The following is a 23,241-nucleotide window of genomic DNA, read 5'->3' as shown; positions in this document are numbered from 1 at the left end:
AAACTATAAGACACTGATGAAAGAAATTAAAGATGATACAAATAGATGGAGAGATATACCAAGTTCTTGGATTGGAAGAATCAACATTGTGAAAATGACTATACTACCCAAAGCAATCTACAGATTCACTGCAATCCCTATCAAACTACCAATGACATTCTTTACAGAATTAGAACAAAAAATTTTACAGTTCGTATGGCAACACAAAAGACCCCGAATAGCCAAAGCAATCTTGAGAAAGAAAAATGGAGCTGGAGGAATCAGGCTCCCTGACTTCAGACTCTACCACAAGGCTACAGTAATCAAGACAGTAGGATACTGGCACAAAAATAGAAATATAGATCAGTCGAACAGGATAGAAAACCCAGTGATAAAACCACACACATATGGGAACCTAATTTATGACAAAGGAGGCAAGAACATACAGTGGAGAAAAGACAGCCTCTTCAATAAGTAGTGCTGGGAAAACTGGGCAGCCACATGTAAAAGAATGAAATTAGAACACTAGGTAACACCATACAAAAAATAAACTCCAAATGGATTAAAGACTTAAATATAAGACCAGACACTATAAAATTCTTAGAGGAAAACATAGGAGAAACACTCTTTGACATAAACCACAGCAAGATCCTTTTGGACCCACCTCCTAGAGTAACGGAAATAAAAACAAAAATAAAAAAATGGGACTTAAACTTAAAAGCTTTTGCACAGCAAAGGAAACCATAAACAAGACAAAAAGACAACCCTCAGAATGGGAGAAAATATTTGCAAATGAAACAATAGACAAAGGATTAATCTCCAAAATATACAAACAGATCATGGAGCTCAATATCAAAAAAACAAACAATCCAGTTAAAAAATGGGTGGAAGACCGAAATAGACATTTCACCAAGGAAGACATAGACATGGCCAAGAGGCACATGAAAAGATGCTCGACATCACTAATTATTAGAAAAATTCAAATCAAAACTACAATGAAGTATCACCTCACGCTGGTCAGAATGGCCATTATCAAAAAATCTAGAAACAATAAATGCTGGAGAGGGTGTGGAGAAAAGGGAACCCTCTTGTCCTGTTGGTGGGAATGTAAATTAATACAGCCACTGTGGAGAACAGTATGGCGGTTCCTTAAAAAACTACAAATAGAACTACCATCTGACCCAGCAATCCCACTACTGGGCATATACCCTGAGAAAAGCACAAGTCAAAAAGACTTTGAAATGGATTTTGCTGCTCCCCCGCCCTCCCCCAAGCCTGGTGTTTTCCAAGTGAAAAGTGAGGCCTCAGTGCACAGTTCTCAGAGGGAACTGTGCAACAGCCAGATAGGCGAAGTGACCTCTGGGGATGTGCAAATTCGAGCACTGATTCCTTAGCCTCTGGGAGGCACAGTAGATTGAGGCAAGAGAGACTGGAGGGTTCTACGTTCAAATGTAAATAGTAACTACCCTACACATTCAAGACAAACAATGGAGACTTTTCAGGACAAAAAGATGCAGGCAACTAACATGCAAGTGATGCATTTGAATCTTTAAACTGAATGAGTCCTGAGTGGTGAGGCGCTAGCACAGATGGGACTGTTGAAGGCTGTGCTTGGCAGTGTGCAAAGATTGGTCCTGCCTGGGCCAGGGAAGGGGCCAGGACCTAAATAGGGTCTTACATCCAGGGTGGAGAGGGTACAGTGAGAAGGTTGCAGGAATCCTGGCTGAGATGCTGGGGTAGTGGGCCCAACGACAGCACCCCAACCTGAGGCCAAAGGAGGAGCCCTGGATTCCCGACAAGGCACAGAAAGTGTCGGAAAGCAGAACGGGGCCAGCTCCGTAGAGGGAGGGTCTGCGGTCTGAAGGGAGTGAGGCCACGGAGTCCCTGAAAGGGATCTTGAATGCTCTCAAGGGGAGAGAGGGAGAGAGAGAGTAGGGGTGCCAGGCCCCAGGTGTATGTCCTTTGCAACACAGCGCCCCAAGTTGTTTGGCCCAGGGAAGAATTGGCCTCACAGCCCCAGGGGTCTGATGGTGGAGCCCGCAGTTTGCCTAGAGGCTGACCCTGTCCCTGACTGCCAAGCCTCAAATAGTCTTTCCCTAGCCTTCTTCCCTCTGGGCAAGAACTAAGGAAGTCTTGATAATTCCTCTTAGACAACCAGATCTCCTAAACACCACTTTTATTATGTATGTCGCTGCCTTGCTGGTAAAAGTCTCCTTATTACTTCTGAGATCTAGCCTTGAGCTGACTGCTGTTGGCTTATGCTCTCTCTGTCCCTCCCTCCCCCTCCCTCCCCCTCCCTCCCTTTCCCCCCACCCCTTTCCCTAAGTTCTGGTCATCCTTCAAGGTCTAGTTCAACTCCCAACTACTCCAAGAAGCCTTCAAAAGCAATTCCAACCATACTGATCTGTCTCGCCTTTCTCTGAAACCTGTACCACAAAAGAGCATTTTTGCCATTTATGTTTGTTTGTTCCATTTCCTCTAATTGTTTTATAGACCTTTCCATACTTAGGCTGGAAGTTTCCCAAGGGCAACAGCAAGAACTGTTGTCTTTTGTTGGTTGGTTGGTTGGTATCCCTCCTAGCACCTATCAAAGTGTAGCTTATTCATTCATTCAGACATGTTTATTGAGTGTGTACTATGTGTCAGGTACAGTTATGAGTGCTGGGGATACAGCTGGGGGGAAAAATCAGAAAAAATTCCCTGCCCTCCTGAAGCTTACATTCGAGTGTTAGAGAGACAGAGTGACCCAGGAAGGGAGATAGGGAGTGTTGATGGGGTTTGCAATTTTTGATGAGGCGGCCAGAGCAGGCCTCCATGCGCTATCTGAATGAGGTGAGGGAGTGGGGCAAGTAGCAGTGGAAATAGGCAGGGCAAAGGCCCTGAGGCAGGAGTGCGCCTGGCCTGTGTGAGGAACGGCCACAGTCCTGTCACAGGCCTCTCGTGCAAACAGCACTTCCTTGAGTGCACCCTTTTCTAGAAGAAAACCACTTGCTGAAGAGCAAGAACCTTAAAGTCAATTAAATCCGGACTGATCATGTTACATTCATCTTCATCTTCTCTGTGGTACCAGGCGCTGTCTTCCCTACAGCCACCCCAAATAAACTTATAACCTAAGTCAGAGCAGTGTGCTTGCATGCTGTACGCATGGCCTCCAGTCAGATTGCTGGCCCTAAGCTCCTCCTAGGTGGAAATCCTGGAGTCACCCTGGAGAGAGTCTCCGGCCTCCAGGAACGTAAATCCAGTGACGGAAATTGACTTGCACGCAAACCTCTGTATTATTTGCTATGGTAGAGAAATTTGTCGAGAGCTACGGGCACACGTATAGGAGGGAGTAAAGTATTTTGCATTTGGGGGTTAAAGAAGCTAAAAAAATAAGTGACATTTGAAGAATGGAAAAGCTTTCTGGACAACAGAACAGCAAGAGGAAAGGTCTGTAGTGAGAAAATACCAGAGGTGACAAACAAGTAGTAAGTAAGGGGAGTAGGCCAGGCCAGGGAGCTTAGGGCCTGTGCAGACAAGGAGGCACATGCCCTCTTGGTGAGGTGGCAGCCCTGTTTAGCGCCCTCTGACAGCTGGCACAGTGAAACGCCGGCCCAGTGTTAGCAGAACTTCTGGTTTCTTAAGAGAAGCTAAAGATCTGCGGTGTTATGCAAAATTGCCTGTTTATTTTTTTTCTTCATTTCTGGCACCTACATCTAAATAAATACAAACATGTTGTGAACCAAACAAAATTGCCTGCAAGGGACATTCAGCCTGAAGGTGGCCAGCAGCTAGGAGGGCTAGAGCTCCCAGTGACCTGGGGAGTCTGGCTGGACATAAAGCTGGGAAGAGTTTGGGGAATCAGTCACGAAGAAACAAGCCTGCAGGCAAAGGAGTTGGGACTGCCTTTTGTGGCATTTGAGGGGAGGGGGTGTCACTGAAGAAGCTTAAGCTGGGAGTGAAATGGTCAGATTTTCACACTGGGAAGGTCTGTCTCCTGGAGGGTGGATTTGAAGACCATTGTGATCTATAAGGGCAAGACGATAAGGACCTGAACAGAAAAGTGGAGGTGAGGAGGGGGAAAGGGTAGATCTGAGAGATGTTTTCCCGGCTAAGTGACCTCATGGCTAATTGGTGGGGTGGGCAGACTATGTACACTAGATACAGGGAAGGGAGGTGTCAAGGATAAGTTTTAGCATTAACCTCTCACTGATTTTTGGTGGGCATGAGGACAGTGGCTGGGTAGGGATAAAGTACAAAAGAGAACAAAGTACGCTAGCTCAGAATTTCTCAATTATTGTCATTTTGTGCCGGGGAAGTCTGTTCTGGGGGATCATCCTGTGCATTGTTGGATGTTTTGCAGCATCCTTGGCCTCTACCCACTAGATCCCTCAAGTTGTGACCGCCAAAAATATCTCCAGACTTTGCTTCCCCCGCAGAGGCAAAATCGCCCCTGTTTGGGAACCATCTCTAGTGTCAGGAGGGAAGTTCCCTGTTTGCTACTTCCCTTTTTTCTTTGCATTGCAGTGGCGCTGAGAGTCTGTTCTGGTTTCGCTTAGTAAAAGGTAGAAGACCTTTTGTGAGATTTTTTCCTAAGGAGCCAGAATTCTTGACTAAGCCCTTGGTCTGTGTTGGGGTCTGTGTCCTTTTTTTTTTTTAATTTAATTTATTTTTGGCTGCATTGGGACTTCATTGCTGCGCACGGGCTTTCTCTAGTTGCGGCGAGCGGGGGCTACTCTTCATTGCAGTGCGCGGGCTTCTCACTGTGGTGGCTTCTCGTTGCGGAGCACGGGCTCTAGGCATGCGGGCTTCGGTAGTTGTAGCACGTGGGCTCAGTAGTTGTGGCTCGCGGGCTCTAGAGCGCAGGCTCAGTAGTTGTGGCGCACGGGCTTAGTTGCTCCGCGGCATGTGGGATCTTCCCAGACCAGGGCTTGAACACGTGTCCCCTGCATTGGCAGGCGGATTCTTAACCACTGCACCATGAGGGAAGCCCGGGTCTGTGTCCTTTATGAACTCAGCAGGGGGCCTCTCGCTGGCTGGAAGGAGATCTGACTTTGGAAAGGGGGACATCATTCTCTCCCCCCAGATACTTTCTTGTTTGTGCCCCTTTCTAACTCCATTTACAGAAAAGAAGAAAGCCTTAGTGAGAAGGGTAAAGATCAAGAAAGCCAACTGGATGCACCAGTCAGCCCAGAACTCAAGCCACGACCAGCCAAAGTGAAAAGAACTGCAACTGGGAATCTCACACCCAAGTCATCAGGGCTCAATGGATTAAAGGTTAAACCTAAACTTGATGTTGACTCATCAGGACTTTGATTACACAAAGCCAAAATGAGAGTTCTTTGTTTATTGCAGTTCCTGGAAAGCCTTGCATCTGTCTTCATCTTCTTGTATGCGGGGGCAGTGGCCTAACTCAATCAAGATGTTCTTTGAGTAAAAGTACACAGAGATTACAAATAAAAGCTTGATGTTAAAAAACAGCATTCCTAACCCTCGCCTAGTCCTACAAAAAAAATTCTTTTTTTCAAATGTTGCATGACGTTTAGGGTCTACAGGAAATGGAACTGACTATAAGAGTCTTACCCAAAAAAACAAAACAAAACAAACAAAAAAAAGAGTCTTACCCATGACAGCAGGCCAGGACTGTCGAGGCCATGCCACCACGCTTGGTTTTTTTCCCTCACAATGTGCACACTTTCAGGGCCTTTTCTGAAGGCTAATGACAAGTCATGACCCTTATTTTTCTAATCGTTTGCAGCCATTACTGTTCATTTCATTAAGGACTTGCTCAGTCTATGCCAGGCGGTGCCCACGATGGCACTCAGCCAGTCCCCAGGGGCTCCTGTTCCAACTGGAGACTTCTTAAAAGGCAGATGACATAATCATTTTGGAAACATCATTATAAACTTATTATATAATGTTTATAGCAAATGTCAACAAGTGTATGTGTGTGGTGATGGGGAAGGGGAGGTCTTAGGTTAGAGAGTGGCTAGTCTATTTGTGGGGCGACTTAGAAATAATAGTAATCTCTCAGTTCTGCTGGATTCAATAGTTTACACAGTGTTTTCATAAACATTATTTTGTTCGGTAATATACACAGGCAAGGATTCATTCTGAACTTTGGAGTGCAAGACTCAATATCTCAAAATTCAGCTCGGGCAGGCCTGCCCTCTGGAAGCCTCTCCTGCCTCTGCCCTCCCATAGGTTGTCCCTTCTTTGTGGCCCACAGTTCCCTGTTCTTGACCTTATGATCGCCCCTCACACTGGCTGCAGCTCTTTGTTGGCAGGGCCTGCTTTTAATGAGTGTCTACTGCAGTTTCTAGAAGGACAATAATATTTATTGAACTTGAGGGCCTTAATTCCAAGAGTGAGGCCTTTGTTTCGGATAGGTTAAACATCCCCAGGCTCTTTGAGTAGGGTCTAGACTAGGTGTATTATCTGCAATTTTATTGCTATATTTTTTGCAAAAGATTTCAGGTGTGTCCATTGGTTTAATTCAACTCAAATACACCCTAGTTAGTGGGTCTCATCATCCATCCAGACATGACACTTTTTTGGGGGGATAGTGCCAGAATAATCCCCCCCCAATGGTGTACATGACCTAATCCCAGACAACTGTGAATATGTTTGTTACCTTATATGGCACAAGTGACGTTGTAGGTGTGATTAAATCAAGGATTTTTCAAAATTCATTTTTATTGGAGTACAGTTGATTTACAATGTTGTGTTAGTTCCAGGTGTACAGCAAAGTGAATCAGTTATACATATACGTATATCCACTCTTTTTAAGATTCTTTTCCCATATAGGTCATTACAGAGTATTGAGTAGAGTTCCCTGTGCTATACAGTAGGTTCTTATTAGTTATTAATCAAGGATTTTGAGATAGGGAGATTATCATGGATTATCTGGTAGGTCCAAATCTATTTTTTTCCTTAAAAAAATTTTTTTTTAATTTATTTTTCGCTGCATCAGGTCTTAGTTGCGGCATGAGGAATCTTCGCCACGCACGCGGGCTTCTCTCTAGTTGAGGTGCTTGAACTCAGTAGTTGTGGCGCGCAGCCTTAGTTGCCCCGCAGGCATGTGGGATCTTAGTTCCCCGACCAGGGATCGAACTTGCGTCCCCTGCACTGGAAGGCGGACTCTTTACCACCAGACCACCAGGGAAATCCCCCACCCCCCAATTTTTAAAAATTTGTACACAAAAAGGTTACACTCCGTTTACAGCTATTACAGAATATTGGCTATACTCCTTATAGCCTATCTACACCCAGTAGTTTGTACCTCCCACTCCCCCAGCCCTGTATGGCCCCTCCAACCACTAGTTCCTTCTCTATATCTGGTAGGTCCAATCAAATCATAAGGGTTTTTATAAATGTAAAAGGAAGGCAGGAAGGTCAGAGTATGTGACGAGGGAAGCAGAGGTCTGAGCGGTACAGGAACGAGCCAGGGAATGTAGGCAGTCTCTAGAAGCTGGAAAAGGCGAGGAATAGATTCTCCCTTAGAACCTCCAGAAGGAACGCAGCTCTGCCTACACCTAGATATTAGCCCAGGGAGACTTCTGACTTCCAGAACTCTAACATAATACAGCTGGGTTGTTTTAAGTCACTAAATTTGTGGTAATTTGTTACAGCAGGCACAGGAAACTGAAGGGTTCCCGTTTTCCTCCACCCTCAGCGTCATTAATCTTCATAGTCACCCACTTTGAACATATTCAATGTGTATCCTTCCCGCTCACCTTCCGTCTCTCAATATATATCTATCAAAAAGATGAAGAAAGTTCTTTGTGAGCTTTGAAAAATCGAAGTACATAGTATGGCACTGTCCCTCATATTTAGAATTTTTCTTTTTTTCTTCGACTCAACATTATGTCTCACCAGCTTTCAAATATACCTTTTGTCCCGTTGACAAAGCACACTCCCGCCAAGTCCCCTCCTTGGTCTTCCAAGTCCTCCCTGTGAGGTCAGGCCTGGGTTTACTAACCCCGGGGTCAGAATTTAGGAAACAAGGACTCAGAGGCCAACGACTGGAAGCCTCGTCTCCAGACTCCCAGGGCAAGGCTCCTTCCCCGAGACCGCCCGGGCCCGGTGCCCGGCAGGGCACAGCCCGGGTCCTGTCCGAGGCTCAGCCAGGCTGCACAGTCCGCACCGAGCCGGGGGGAGGGGCCGCGCCGCAACAAGGTCAGGGAAGTTCTGTCTGGCCCGCGATCGGACTCCGGGGGCGCGGTGGCGGCTTGGCTGCCGCGGGGCCAGACGTCAGGCCGCGGGAGCCGCGGGCGCCCCGCCCCTCTGTCCTCGCTGACCGCCTGGGGTTACCTGGGGCCTGTGGGCGGGGCGGCTCTTCCAGTCTGCGCCGGCCCCCGGCCTCCAGGGCGGCGGAGCCGGGAAGTGGGAGAGGGGGCGAAGGAGGCGGAGACTACAGCGGCTGCAGCCCGGCCGGGCTCCGAGCGAGGGACTGCATGGAGCGGCCGGCGCGGCTCTGCGGGCTGTGGGCGCTGCTGCTCTGCGCCGGCGGCGGCGGGGTGGCCGCGCCCGCGGGTGAGTGCGGCCGCCGGGGCCCGGGGCGGCGGGGGTCGCGGCCGAGAGGCCAGCAGGGGCGCTCCGGGGGCGCCGCGGCGGGGGTGGGCGCCGGGGGCCGTCCCCACGACGCCCCGCGCCCGCGGCCGCCGCCGCCTCCCTCGCCCGGCTAGAGGTGGGGGAACCGGAGCGGCCGGGTTTTTCCGGATCCCGGGCGGCAGGGGCGGCTGCGGGGCCGGAGGACGACGACTTGTCGCCGCACTTCCCTCGGTCGTCGGGAAGCGCCGAGCCTAGCGCCGGGGCCCGGGGCCGAAACGAGTCCGTGGCATCGGAGGGCCGCGGGGTCGGGAGCCGGAATGTCGCCGGTGCCCCCGGGAGGGGATGAGGGGTCGGGAGGCCGCGGGGACGGCAAGCTAGGTCCGGGCGAGCTGGGACGCGCCGGGGCTTCTTGCGCGGCCGGTCCAGCGAGGGGGTGGGAGTCGGAGGGAACCTCTAAAGCTCCTAGTCCCTGTAGGAAAAGGACGTGAGGGTCGCGGCCACCTCTGGCGTCCAAGAAATCCGGTGGGAATCTCGGAGCAGCATCCACGTGGATGCCTTTTTTTCCTTTTCCTTTATTAACCTTTATATTTTGGAATAATTTTCGATTGACAGAAAAGTTGCAAAGATGGTATAGAGAGTTCTCGTATACCCCTCACCCTGGTGCGGCAATTTAAATTAATCAACCAGAGTTACTGTGAGAAGTTGAGGGCTGATGAATTCCTCACGGCCAGCTTTTGCCATGAGCGGCCTAATGGACATTTTTGGTGACGATAGTATAACTTCAAATTCTAGCCCCAAATTCGATAGGTTTTATTGTCACATTGACACAAACACCCACAATTTGTTTATTGCATTTTCAACCAGTGTGTTGTGCTTTGAAACCCAAGTTGAAATGTTGATTAGGAAACCTCGATAGCCTCTATTGATTCAGTCAACAAAACGTATGCACAGTCTCCTCTGTGCTGGACAGTGTTCTAGGGGCAGAGAGTGGAGCCGTGAGCAAAACAGGTCAAGTTCCTGCCCTTTGGAGTTTATATGCTGTTGGCAGTCAGAGGAAGGGGCCGGGGGCGGAGGGGGGGGGAGTAAAATATAAGGTATGTCGGATGGCGATAAGTACTATGGAGAAAAACAAAGCAGGGAAGGGGTTTGCCATTGTAAATAGGGTGGAGTAGGAAGACCTCCACTGAAAAGGTGGCATTTGAGTAGAGACTTGAGGGAGGTTTGAAGTTTGACAGTCAATGATTCAAGTGCCTGCCTTGTTTAGTACTGAGCCAGGCTCTGTAGGTTGGCTTAGAACCTTAGAGTATACTGCGTAATCGTTGCCCCCAGTTCACTTGGGGGGATCTGATTCCCATAATCATATGGGGCAGCTGCAGTCCAAAGAAGGGAGGGGGTCACCCATCTCATTAGTCTCCTGATTTTCACAGTGCTACTCTAACCCCCTCCCTCCTACAGATTTCGTCCCCCCACGCACCTGGAACAACAAACAGCTGGCCTTCCAGTAATACTGGCAACCCCCAACTTAATCAGTTTTGTCACAGAAGTTCATTAGTAACTTGGTTACTTAGAAATAGAAAAACTTTTTTCCCATTGGAAATATTGATAGAATTGCATGGTTAAAAAAAAAAAAAAGAAAGAAAAAAGACAGTCAGGGGACTTGAGTGTTAGCGGTCTGACATTTCCCAGGTGTGGGACTTCAGGGCTTATCATTTCCCCTGCCTTGCACAGCAGCTTTCTCATCTGTGACAGGAGGTTGAACTCCGTAAGTTTTAAGGGCTCTTCCAGCGCTAATCTTTTGAGTGTTTATAAAAGATTAGGTTACCAGCTTAGTTTAGTCTGTTTAGATTGGTAGCCCACATTGTGGCATGTCTTAATAACAGCTAGCACTTATATAGTGTTTACTCTGCCGGGCAGCGTTCTAAGTTTTCCACTTGAACTATTTCATTTAATTTTTACACAAAACCCTCCTGTAGGTGCTGTTTTAGTCCTGTTTTGTATGTGAGGAAGCTGAGGCACAGCAAGGCCCAGAGCTCTCGTAGGTGATAGAGTGGAGGAGCTTGGCTTCCGACCCTGGCAGCCTGGTTCCAGAGGCCGTGCCCCTACCACTGTATTCAGTGCCTCTCTCTGCAGAATTGAAGGGAGTCCTTGGCTGGGAGAGGAGCTGGGCCCCTCCCAGAGTAGCAGGGCAGGACTGGTTGGCACCCATGCAAGTATGTACAGGCCATTGGTATGAAGTGAATGATCATGTATTGGAGACTTGCTTTATAATAGCCAGACTGTGTAGTCCAAACAATAAGTACTGTAGGCGTTCAGAAGAGGGGAAACTGAGGGCTGGGAGTGTCATGGAAGAGCTAAAGTTTGAGCTAGACTTTTAGGGTGGGTGACATTTGAGTAGGTGGAGGAGAAGTTATTCCCAGTTGGGGGGAATAGCAGCTACAGAGGCCCAGAGGTAAGGGTGAGGGTGCCCTTTTGTGCTCAGCGAGGAGCCCAGCTTGGCAGGAGGGTGCATTGGCAAAATCAGTCCAGGCAGAAGGGCTTCATTTGCCCTTGAAGCTCAGTGGGGCGCAGCGTGAGGGAAATGACACTGGAGGAGAAGCCAGCAGGGAGACTTGACTGAGTGTGGGGAATCACTGGAGTGCGAAGCGACGCAGGGATCTAGGGTTGGAGGTGGCCACTAGAAAGATGTGCTGTGCACGCCTTCTGTCCAGGCCCGTGCCTTACTGCTGTATGTCTGCCTGGCTCACGGGGCCCAGCAGAGCGCATTAGTGTGATTGGGATGGTTGAGAGAGGTGTTACAGGACTTTCCTGGTGGCGCAGTGGTTAAGAATCCACCTGCCAATGCAGGGGGCATGGGTTCGAGCCCTAGTCCGGGAAGATCCCACATGCCGTGGAGCAACTAAGCCCACGCGCCACAACTACTGATCCTGCGCTCTAGAGCCCACGAGCCACAACTACTGAGTCGGCGTGCCACAACTACTGAAGCCCGTGTGCCTAGAGCCTGTGCTCTGCAACAAGAGAAGCCCCCGCTCGCTGCAAGTAGAGAAAGCCCACGCGCAGCAATGAAGAGCCAGTGCAGCCAAAAATAAATAAATACATAAATTTATTTTTTAAAAAAGTGTTGCAAAAAGCTCTGAAAGAGGTTGATGACTGAGTAGATGTAAAGGAAGGAGATGAATGACTCATGTATAACTCTTGTGATTTCCTTGACTTTTCCCGAAATATGCATGCTTCTGCCAGCTCCTGTGATTGAACAAGAGAGAGCAAAAAGTTTTAGTTAAGTAACATGCCTTATTATTAGAAACAGCATTGATCATGTTAATTCATAATTCGAATGGGATCTTGTGCTAGATGTCCACACAGACTCACTTGAGGTTTGACGTTTAGTTGAGGGAGCTACTTGAGTCCCTCTCTCCTTCCCACTCCCCTTTCTGGTGAGTGATCAACCCCTAAGAAATGGTTAGAATTAGATGCTTAAGGAAAGCTCATCAGGCAGAGAAGCTTGTGTCTCTAAGGCCACGGACACATATCAATTCCAGAGAAAACCAAAGCAACTGTTTAGAACTGTTTCGTCTCTTCAAAAAGGAAGAAAGCAGACAGCACACATTTACACAGCACTTGTTCTGTGCCAGGCACTGTTCTGAGTTCTTTTTTATCTGTATTAACTCATTTAATCCTCATAATAACCCTTTTTCATTAGTTTACTATTATCATCCTCACATTATAGATGCAGACACTGAGGCAGAGAGAGGTTAAGTAACCTGGCAGCTGGTGTGTAGCAGAGCTGGCATATGAGCTCAGGCAGTAGGGCTCCAGAGTCCGTGCTCTTAATCACTACACTACGCTGAAATGATGTGTCTTACAGATGAGGAGCTGTTACAGACTTTTACAAGAAGCACAGGTCTCCACTTATTTATGTGTCTGGATGTATTATACCCACATACATATATTCAGATATATTTAAACATTTGGAGATTGTATCGCAAGAGGGAGGAGGTATGGGGATATATGTTTATGTATAGCTGATTCACTTTGTTATACAGCATCAACTAAAACAGCGCTGTAAAGCAATTATACTCCAATAAAGATGTTAAAAAAGTAAAAATTAAAAAAAGAGTTTCTGTGAGCATGTGTGCTTTTTAAAGTATAGGAAGTAGAAAAATCTTAAGAGAAATGGAAGGAACCATTGGGGGGGGAAAAAAGGATGGCAGATAGCCACAAGTAGCCTAAAATGCAAACCTGTTAGAAGATCTGACTAAAGGATGCTTCAGAACAGATGGGGGAAAATGAAATCCGTTTGAGAGATTGGAAATAGGGCCGGCTATTGTTCTATTAAAATACTGAGGTTCAAAAATAGATTTAAAAAGGTCTTAGACTACCTTGAAAATTGGGGTATGATTTAAGCAAACCATAAATAGGTAATATTTTTATTGTTAGGGCTTTAATTTTTGTGTGGGAGTGGGAGGTTTGTGGGAAGGCAGAGTGTCAGGAAGTGCTAAGCCAGCTATCCTGGACTTTTGCTCTAGTGTGTTTCTGGAAACTACACAGTAAGGGAGATAATCCTAAAGTAAATTGTAATCTTCGGTAGGAACAAAGTTTTCATTAGAGACTCTATACCTGATAAACAATTTGCCTTCAAAAATATCATTGACGTGGGCTTCCCTGGTGGTGCAGTGGTTGAGAGTCCACCTGCCGATGCAGGGCACACCGGTTCGTGCCCCGGTCCGGGAAGATCCCACATGCCGCGGAGCGGCTGGGCCCGTGAGCCATGGCCGCTGAGCCTGCGCGTCCGGAGCCTGTGCTCCGCAACGGGAGAGGCCGCAACAGTGAGAGGCCCGCGTACGGTAAAAATAAATAAATAAATAAAAAATATCATTGACGTGATGTTCGAAAGGCCAAACTGGAATAGCTATACACTCCTGTAATCACTTAAAATCCTAACTTAAAATCACTGTCGCCTGAGCCATTGGTGCTCCTGGCACTGGCTGGGTTTTAATGCAGTGCAATAGGACCCCCCTGCTTCCACAAAGACTTGGCCTGCTGTGGCCTCCTCCTCCCCACGGTTGGGCCTTTGGTCTACCTTTCAGAAAGCCTAATGGTAGTTGAGTTAGGAAAGGCGGAATGAATATTGAGAGTTCAGGGTCTGTGCAGGCTGCTGTGTATAAACCTGACTTAGGGGGGAATCCCACCTCTGTAGTGCCTGTGGGGTTGATGTTTTGGGACAAATGGTGTTTTTTGTTCAGTTAAAGAGGAAGGTAATGGCATAAATACTGCAGATTATGTAAGAGGCCCAGAGCACTCCAAAGTGTTGGCATAGAGTATAAAATAGAACTACTGATTGATAAATTAATAAAACTGTAGTCCTTAAGTAATTAATAATGATTAAGTTTGCCACTTTAGACAATTTGGGGGGATTGTTTTTAAAATTAGTTTAATAAACTTTATAAATTTCGACTTACAGAAAATTTGCAAAGATAGGACAGAGGAGCCCTCATCCAGTTTCCGTGGGACGATTTTGGCCTCAGGAGAAGTTCTCAGGAAAGTTTGAAATGGTGTTTCCTTTCCCTCCTCCATATGTACTTCCCTGCATTTGGCAGAAGCATGAAAACTCCTATCCCCGATCCTAAAGCTGGGTCCAGGATAATAGAGCCAGTAAATATTTGGTGGAGACAGTGGTGGGTTTTCTCAAAATGAAACACATTTTTTAAGACACTGGTTCACAGTTTCTCCTCTTTTCGTCCCTCTTCAGATTTGTCAAAGCTACAGTTCCAGTTGTTTAGTGTCAGACCTCAGGGGAGCAACAGGGTTGTTAGATCTCTTTCTCAGTACTTCTTTGGAAAAGTTATAAGAACAATTGCCAGGTCACGTTAGCAAGCACGATTAAAGATGAGCCACTTAAACTGACTTGCAGAACTGCTGGGATTGAACTGTCTGTATTGAATGGGCCTGAGCGCGCAGTGTAGGGGACCCCAAATACCCACCGGAGGAAAACTTGGACATTTAAGAATATACTCTCCTCTGTGTTCACACCATAGCAAGTGGTTAAGAATGCGGCCTGGGGGACTTCCCTGGTGGTGCAGTGGTTGAGAGTCCGCCTGCCGATGCAGGGGACACGGGTTCGTGCCCCGGTCCGGGAGGATCCCACATGCCGCGGAGCGGCTGGGCCCGTGAGCCGTGGCCGCTGAGCCTGCGCGTCCGGAGCCTGTGCTCCGCAACGGGAGAGGCCACAACAGTGAGAGGCCCGCGTACCGCAAAAAAAAAAAAAAAAAAAAAAAAGAATGCGGCCTGGGAGCCACACTTTCTGGGTTTGCATCTCAGCTCTGCCATTGACTGGCCGTGGGATATGGGGCCAGTGATTCAATGTCCCTGTGCCTCAGTCGCCTCATCTTTACATGAGGCTGAGAGTCCCTGTCTCATAAGGTTGTGGAGAGTACTTAGAATGCTGCCTGGCTCAATAAATGTTAGCTCTTGATAACTCAGTTTTCTGATTCTTGGTCTCCAGGACTTGGAGGAATGGATTAAATTAACCACTGAAAACACTGGCTGCTGTGGATAAATGTATTTCTTGTGCTTGATTTGAACAGAAACTCAGCCACCTGTGACGAATTTGAGTGTGTCTGTTGAAAACCTCTGCACAGTCACATGGACATGGAATCCTCCTGAGGGAGCCAGCCCGAATTGTAGTCTAAAGTATTTTAGTCATTTTGGCAACAAACAAGATAAGGTAAGTTTTCTGGAACATATTGCATTGATAAGGTAAAGTGAACCCTGTGAGTTGGAGCTAAGAATAAGTCAAATTCTAATCTTACTTCAAAGTGGGATTTTTATTTTTGAGTTGTGTCCAAATGTTTTAACTGGGAAAATTATGGAAACAACTGTTGACAAAATTGAACATTAGAAAATATTTGCCAATCAAATACAATTGAGATTATTACTCTTTTAGGAAATACTAGGCACTCAATAAATAATTAATTATGTTAAAGTTGGTTCCTGTAGGCACCCAGTGAATAATTAATTATGTTAACATTGGTTTCTGTGTTGCTGCCTGAAGGCTTGTATTTATATAGCACTTTCCATTCCTCAGGGAATTTTCAAATTTACCATCTCACTAATCCCATGCACAGATAGATATGCAAGAACTATGTGATGCAAAAGTAAATGGCCATATGGAAAATGAAAACATAAGATGTCAGTGGCAGGTGGGGTTGACCAGACAGTTCCCTGATGCTTGAGGAAAGATGAGAGAAACTTTCAGCCTTTCCAGTCGGATGTGTGACCGATTTAAGTGAATTTTTGTTAACAAGATTGGATAATTTCGGATTCTTTATGATAGTCTTATTCAATGGAAGTTCCTTTTGAGCCTTATTGGTTTGTAGCCCCTGCTAATTGACAGGTTCCTCAAAGCATCATATCGTCTGTTCAAAACTGTTTTATATCTTTATACAGTCCTTGGGTTCTGCATCTGTGGATTCAGCCAACTGCAGATGGAAAATATTAGGGAAAAAGAATTCCAGGAAATTCCAAAAAGGAAAACTTGAATGCCTCGTAGTGGCAACTATTTACATATCATTTACGTCGCGCTAGGTATTATAAGTAATTTAGAGATGATGTAAAGTATAGGAGAGGATGTGCCTAGGTCATATGCAAACCCTACACCATTTTAATTAAAGACTCGAGCATCCATGCATTTTGGTGTCAGTGGTGGGTCCTGGAACCAATGCCCCTCGGGTGTAAGAGGGATGACTGTATCTTCTTTCAGTGTATGGGTGGGGGAGGTGGAGGATGTTTGGGGTTGAATTTGTCCTGGATTTTGAGAAGGCCAATGAGAAGTTGTTATTAATGACAGTACTTTGGCTCAGTGAACTGTGGAATCACCATGTTCGAGCAGTTTGGTGGCAGGAAGAGTCTGGAGAACTAGTTAGTGCACCATTTAGCTAGCTCATTGGGCTGGGGTAAATTCCTTAACCTCTGTGAGCCTTCATTTCCTCATGTGTAAAGTGTGGCTCTACTCACGTCTCTGGCTTGCTGGTCCACCAAAAATAATGTATGGGAAACTCAATGAAGTGCGGGTGGAATGGGCTCTTCCTCTAGAGGGAAACTTGCTAATCTGCCTTCCTGCTTTCCTGCAGAGGTGTTAATTATAGTTTAGGTGTTGATTGATAAGGAATTGAGGCTGGTCAGAAATATTTGTGTTTTAAAAGAGGTCCTCCAAATGCAGAAGCCTGTGAAACTCTGGTAGGCCAGTTCCCCTTTTCACACTGTTGGCTTCCTCTTGTTCCTAAGGAGGGGCCTTAGACAGTTGGAGTCTTAGTGGCAACTTTTGGTAGTTCAGCCTTGAGAAATTCCAGGAAAGACCCTTTAGTGCGTCACCTAAGTATCTAACTGAAACCCCCAGGAGAGGTCACCATCTTTCTAACATGTCCTTATTCATTAGCCCGTCAACCGCACTCAAGGATCAGTCAGGTAGACATGCTGATATGCTAGTGTAGAAATGGGGCTAATTCCTCGGTATAGTTACAGAAATTTAGACTTGAAAGTAACTTTAGGAGGCAGTGGAATCAGATAGAATTGGGTTTGAAATTTTGTCTCTTTCCCTTTCAAGTTTTGTGGCCGTAGGCAAGTCATTTAACCTATCTGAGCCTGAGCCTCCATTTCCTTGTTTGTAGAATGCTGGGGGGAAAGGCTAGTAAAAGTACCTACCTCATATGAATGGTGTGTGTTTGTTAAAGGAGATAATGTTTGTGATACACCTGGCACAGAGTTAGTGTTCAATAATTGTTAGCTTTTGTTATTATTACTGTTGTTAGATTCAACCATATGAAATTGTTGCCTTTATAGGTCATATTATATGGTTCAACCTAATATTATCGTTTAAACTTGGTCCCTCCGTTTTGCCCCTGAAGAGACCAGATGGAGACCATAAAGGGTGGCCGCTGCCTAAGGCCTGCTCCTTTATTCCAGCCATTTGACAGCTTTGAAGGCTGCCAATGTGGCAGTTGTGATAAACACAGATTATTCTTTCCAGTCAGTGATGGGGGATTTCCTGTCTGGACCTTTTTGAAGTTTACAATCCTGAGACTCAGAATCAATGGGAGGAGTGGTTTTCCTTCCCTCTTTCTGTCCTTTGGACACAGCATTAATGTCATCAGACCACACCGGGGTGTATATGTGCTTTGAAGCATGTTGAAGCAGTGGCATTATGATAGTTTGTACATGTTACAGGACTTTTATGACCGTCTAACAGTCCCAAATTGCTAAATGAGGTAAATCCTTGAGGTCATTTTCAATCTTCAGATTGGAGGACCATTAAGATGAGAGATATGGAATCATAGATGATTTTTTTTTTTTTCAGTACGCAGGCCTTTCACTGCTGTGGCCTCTCCCGTTGCGGAGCACAGGCTCCGGACGCGCAGGCTCAGCGGCCGTGGCTCACGGGCCCAGCTGCTCCGCGGCATGTGGAATCTTCCCGGACCGGGGCACGAACCCGCGTCCCCTGAATCGGCAGGCGGACTCTCAACCACTGCGCCACCAGGGAAGCCCCATAGATGATTAAAAAAAAAAAATTCAATACAAGACTAGCTTAAGTGGCTGCCCTTCACCATTGTTTTAGCAATGTGTAATCTGGCAATTAGAAGAAGGATCTGGCATCAGATTTTAGATCTCTTTCATCACCAAGAGATAAGCAAGTCTTACTAGGTGAATAAATTAAAAGGATGTTGTTCTGTCTAGGCATCCAAAGAGACTGAAGCTGAAGCTGACTCCCCTTTCCTTCTGAGAAAGGATTAGCAGTTGGGAAAGCTGCGATCTAGCCAAATGAACTTTGGTCTTGAGGGGGAGGGATCGGTTCAGGACTCTGGCCTTGATTTTTGATAAATTTTCAAAGGACCCCAGATTCTCTGACAGGTAGAACATAATGTCATACAGCAGCTACCAGTGCAATGAGTCACCACAGCCGAAAGTCACATGGGAGCGATCACACATACTTCATCAAGATCTTCTGGGAGGGATTTAGTTCCTTGTCTGATACAGAGAGGTGCACTTGACTTGGCAATCATTGACAATTGGGGTTCCTACTTTATTCATGCCAATTTAATATTATTTGCCTTGAGCTTTGAAAGAGATTTTTTAAAAGTATTTTATCTTTCCCCCTACCATGTCTTTTCTAAGTTATTTTTTTATTCATATGCCCAAAACAAAAGGTTCAGGTTTAGGGCTTCCCTGATGGCGCAGTGGTTAAGAGTCCGCCTGCCAATGCAGGGGCCACAGGTTCAAGCCCTGGTCCAGAAAGATCCTACATGCTGCGGAGCAACTAAGCCCGTGAACCACAACTACTGAGCCCACGTGCCACAACTACTGAAGCTCGCATGCCTAGAGCCCTTGCTCCGTGACAAGAGAAGCTACCGCAATGAGAAGCCTGTGCACTGCAACGAAGAGTAGCCCCCACTCGCCGCAACTAGAGAAAGCCCGCGTGCAGCAATGAAGACCCAACGCAGCCCAAAATAAATAAATTAATAAAGGGTCTGAATCAATAACCGATTAACTTTGAAAATGAAGTTTTTTTTAAAAAAAAAGGTTCAGATTTAGATGCTAAAGTATGTTTTTACTTTAAGAAATTCCATTTATTAAAAATACTTGTGTAATAAAACTCCTCAGCCCTCTCACTGGAACAATATCTAATATAAGAGAACTGGGATTTTTCCATAATGATTCTAATTTATGGCATTTGACCGTACATTTTCTCCCGGGTGTCCTCAGAGGGCAAATGCAGCTTCCACACAAGAGTTACCAAGGATTCTTGGGTCAGGGTGGCTCCTTCAGGGGTATATGGGACTTCTGCTTAGTAAAATTGTGTGGTTGGTGAAATTTGCATTCGGAGCTTTCCTGCCACCATTACCAACAATCCTTGTTTCCTCAGCACACATTCATCAATTAAGGGCCAGTTTCCTTACTTCGCCATGAGAGCTATAATGGTGAAACATTCTCGAGAGCCTTCTCTTGGCTCAACTGGTATGTTCTAGTCCTGTAGGCAGCGACTATATGGAAAGCCAAATGATAAGTAGGTTTCTTGGCAAGGAATCAGGAATTTGTTGTGAAAATGTACTTGACTCAGAATAGCTGGAGGCCCCACTGAAAGTAGGCAGGGCTTTGCTCTGGGACAAAAATAATCAATGTCCATGGAGCTGAATCACCCTCTCTTTTCTCCCTGTCAGAATTTTGTTTGCAGGCATTTCTTTTTCTCTTCTTCCAGGGCTGACCAGCTAACTCCTTTTTTAGAGTGCTTTCTTGCCTGGGCCTAAGAGCTGTTCGGTCTGTACAAAGTGTTGTTTCTTCCCCATGTCTTTGCTGTGGCTCGTTAATTGATTTGCTGGCTACCTCTCAGAGGACATCCTTGTGCCTGGTTTTGAGAGTCTCTCGCAGTTGCCCTCATGCTCAGTTGGCAGCAGGCATGTGAAATGGCAGAGTACCCCTTAGGGTGGTAGATAAAGGTAACTCTGACAAAATTTCCCTTCATGGCTATCACCTCGTATATAAAAGGAAGTGCTGTCTCCAACTTGAGTCAGAAACTATTGCAAAACAGGAAGCTCCTTGGAGCTCTGATTAAAAGCGGCTCTGTTCTTAATTATCCCAACTCTGTCACCTTGGAAAATGTTAATTTCCTTAAGAGCCTTTAATCTCATTATTCTAAATCATAATAACCAGGCTTGTGATTGTTATCCGTAAGCCATGTATAAGTTGGCTTTCTGTGGTTCCACAAAGCTTATCTACCTTTTAGAATAAGAGCGTGCTATACTCAGTGCATATAATATCAACCCTTATAATTCATATGTGTATATGAGATAATCAAAATGGTCAAACAGTGCAGAAAGGTGTTTCCTGAAAAGTCTCCTCAGCCCTCAGGCTCCCCTTCTTTACTTCCTCTCCTCAGAGGTGACCAGGATTGCCAGATTCTTAAAGCAGTCCTTTTTACCTTGATCTTGATGTTATACTGCATCTACTTGGAATTGAATTTTGATAAGCTTATTGTGTTTCCTTTGAAATTGCTCTTAGATATATGTGTTAGCATGGTAGGTTTGTAGTAAATATCATGATGTGTATACATTGAAAATGCAGGAAACTGTCTTTTATCTATGCCATGGTTTCTCAATGGTGGCACTACGGACATTTGATGCAGGATAATTTTTTGTTGTTGGGGGAGGGAAGGCTGTCTTGTGCATTATAGGATGTTTGGCAGCATCCTTGGCCTCTACCCAGTAGATGCCAGTAGCAGCCCCCTCCCAAGTTATCACAACGAAAAATGTTCTTAGACATTAACAAATGTCCCCCAGGAATGGGAGAACAGAATCACCCGAAGCTGAGAATCACTGAACTGTATACCATTTGATAACTTTCCATTTTCTTTACACAACTGTATTTCTGTGTGTTTGCTACTGCAATGCCTTTTTAAATTTCCTTATCTTAGAAAATTGCTCCAGAAACTTATCGTTCAAAAGAAGTGCCCCTGAATGAGAGGATTTGTCTGCAAGTGGGGTCCCAGTGTAGCACCAACGAAAGTGAGAAGCCTAGCATTTTGGTGGAAAAGTGCATCTCACCCCCTGAAGGTAACAGCTAAAAACACTGTCTCTTGGCATTTAGAGAATAAATCCAAATTATCCATATGCTTATGTTCAGTGTTCATTAATTCATTTAATTTTCAAACATTTGTTGAGTCTAATAAGTGTCAGGCACTGGTACTAGATGCTGACGACACACCAACAACTGTCAGGACATCTCTGCCTTTGAGGTGCTCACAGACAACTTGAATAACAATGCCTGATAGTTATAGACCACTTAATAATTTGGAAAGTGGCACACACACACACACACACACGCACACACACACACACGCCTCTCCCCTAAATAGAGCTTCGCAAGCTTATTCGGTGAAATGAGCAAGGCATGTATTATTACCCTGATCTATTTTGTGAGGAAGAAGGGAACTGAGTGAGTTGCTGTAGATCTTCAGGTCCCAGGTCCAGTACCTTAAACAAATGAAAATATTGATAGTGTCTCACTCATTATATAGAGAGATTAGATTGATATACAGGATGTATTTGGGGAAAGATGTTAAAAGAGGAAAGTGGGCATGTTGGCCCAGCTCTGACTCAAGACTAGCCCTAGAAAAAGCTGTCAAGTAGTCAGCTTGATCATTGTTCCCAGCTCTTATGTTACATGCAGGGAGTAGCATATACTCAGGAAGAGCAGGGCTACCAGAGCCCAGATGTCCAAGTTTAAATCTCAGCTCTGCCAGCTTCTAGTTGTGTGACCTTAGGCAGATCACTTAGCCCCTTCTCTCTTCAGTTTCCTCACCTGTAAAAAGAGATGATGATAGTACTTATCTCCCAGGAATGTTGAAAGGATTACATCAATCAGTACACATGAGGTGCTGAGAATACTGCCTGGCAGACAGTAAATGCTAGATACATATTATCTATTCACATCATGTTGCCCTTTGGTTGGGCAAGGTCCCATCTCCTACCTCCAAACCTTAACACTACATGACTTGTTTTCTAGACCGTTCTCTCTACCTGTATGCACAGATCAAATGTATATGAAGTAATATTTGTAAAGTTATAAAATTCAGTACTGCTAGGAGGCTGGGAGCATGGTTTACAGCAAGTTACCTCCCCTATACTCGTTTCTTGAGGACTTTAATAATCTGAAAGAAACTAAATTGTATTATGACGAAAAGGTGGGTGGTGATGGCTCAGCACAGTACGCCTTTAAGGAGCACGAGGGATAACAGGTTTGAATTTTAAACATAGGCATTTAATTTAGAGACGTGATGTCTTAACTTAAAAGGCTTTATTAAAGGTAGAGATTTCAGATCATCAAGATTTTAGGGCTCCTTAGGCCATAACCCCCAATAGACAGCTACTAAGAGTTACGTTTTGCTTACCTTTCCCCAAATTGCCTCAGGAGGAAGGTTTGTTTAATTTTTAAAACAAGGTGTGTCAGTATTGCTCGAAAGACAAGGTAAAGTATAACTCAGAACACTTGTTTTTTTTTTAAAAGACAGGTAGATATAATGGTTGTTTATATTTTCACATTCATTTGGGAAATTCCATAGTCATTTCCTATGACTGAAATGTTTGACCTTCAGACTCTCTCTCCAGTTAGGAATACAGGAGTTAGGGTCCCTCAGTGATAGTAAAGAGAGAAAGTTGTGAACAAATTAGATTTGGGTTTTCTTCCGCCTGGGTGCCTTCTGGGTCAAATGGGGTGAGAGGTTAGGGATTAGCTTTCCGGAGAAGCAGCCGGAAGCACGCTTGCCATCCCCCAGCCCCTAGAGTGACTGGCCAGCTCGCAGGGCAAGGAGACGGGGGTCCTAAACTCTTGGCTGCATATTCCAGGCGATCCTGAGTCCGCTGTTACTGAGCTACAATGCATTTGGTATAACCTGAGCTACATGAAGTGCTCTTGGCTCCCTGGAAGGAATACAAATCCTGACACTAACTATACTCTCTACTATTGGTGAGTATGCACAGGAGACTTACTGGAGAGGGACTGACTGTGATTGCATTGGGAGCCTTTGCACCTAACCTAGTTAAAACAAACCCCCAAATGGACCAGCCTATTCTTTTCTACACATTGCTTCATGGAAAATGCGTCTGCTTTTGGTGTCTCATTTAAAAAAAAAACAAACCCTTAAAAAATAATTATAGATTCCATATATATACGTGTTAGCATACGGTA

General features: G+C 45.6%; 1 protein-coding gene across 1 annotated transcript in view; it reads left to right on the top strand.

Annotated features, from left to right (window-relative positions):
• The first annotated feature begins 8,297 nt into the window (after nt 1-8,297).
• The window catches only part of IL13RA1 (interleukin 13 receptor subunit alpha 1), a 65,523-nt gene continuing 50,579 nt past the window's right edge, over nt 8,298-23,241 (top strand). The window contains exons 1-4 of the mRNA XM_030849810.3: nt 8,298-8,493; nt 15,093-15,232; nt 20,969-21,107; nt 22,899-23,019. Coding sequence (XP_030705670.1) covers nt 8,415-8,493; nt 15,093-15,232; nt 20,969-21,107; nt 22,899-23,019 — 479 coding nt within the window. The 5' untranslated portion in view covers nt 8,298-8,414. The remainder of the gene's footprint in view (nt 8,494-15,092; nt 15,233-20,968; nt 21,108-22,898; nt 23,020-23,241) is intronic.

Source organism: Globicephala melas, chromosome X (assembly GCF_963455315.2).
Source record: "Globicephala melas chromosome X, mGloMel1.2, whole genome shotgun sequence".
NCBI lineage: Eukaryota > Metazoa > Chordata > Mammalia > Artiodactyla > Delphinidae > Globicephala > Globicephala melas.
This window is presented reverse-complemented; position numbering and strand designations above follow the sequence as displayed.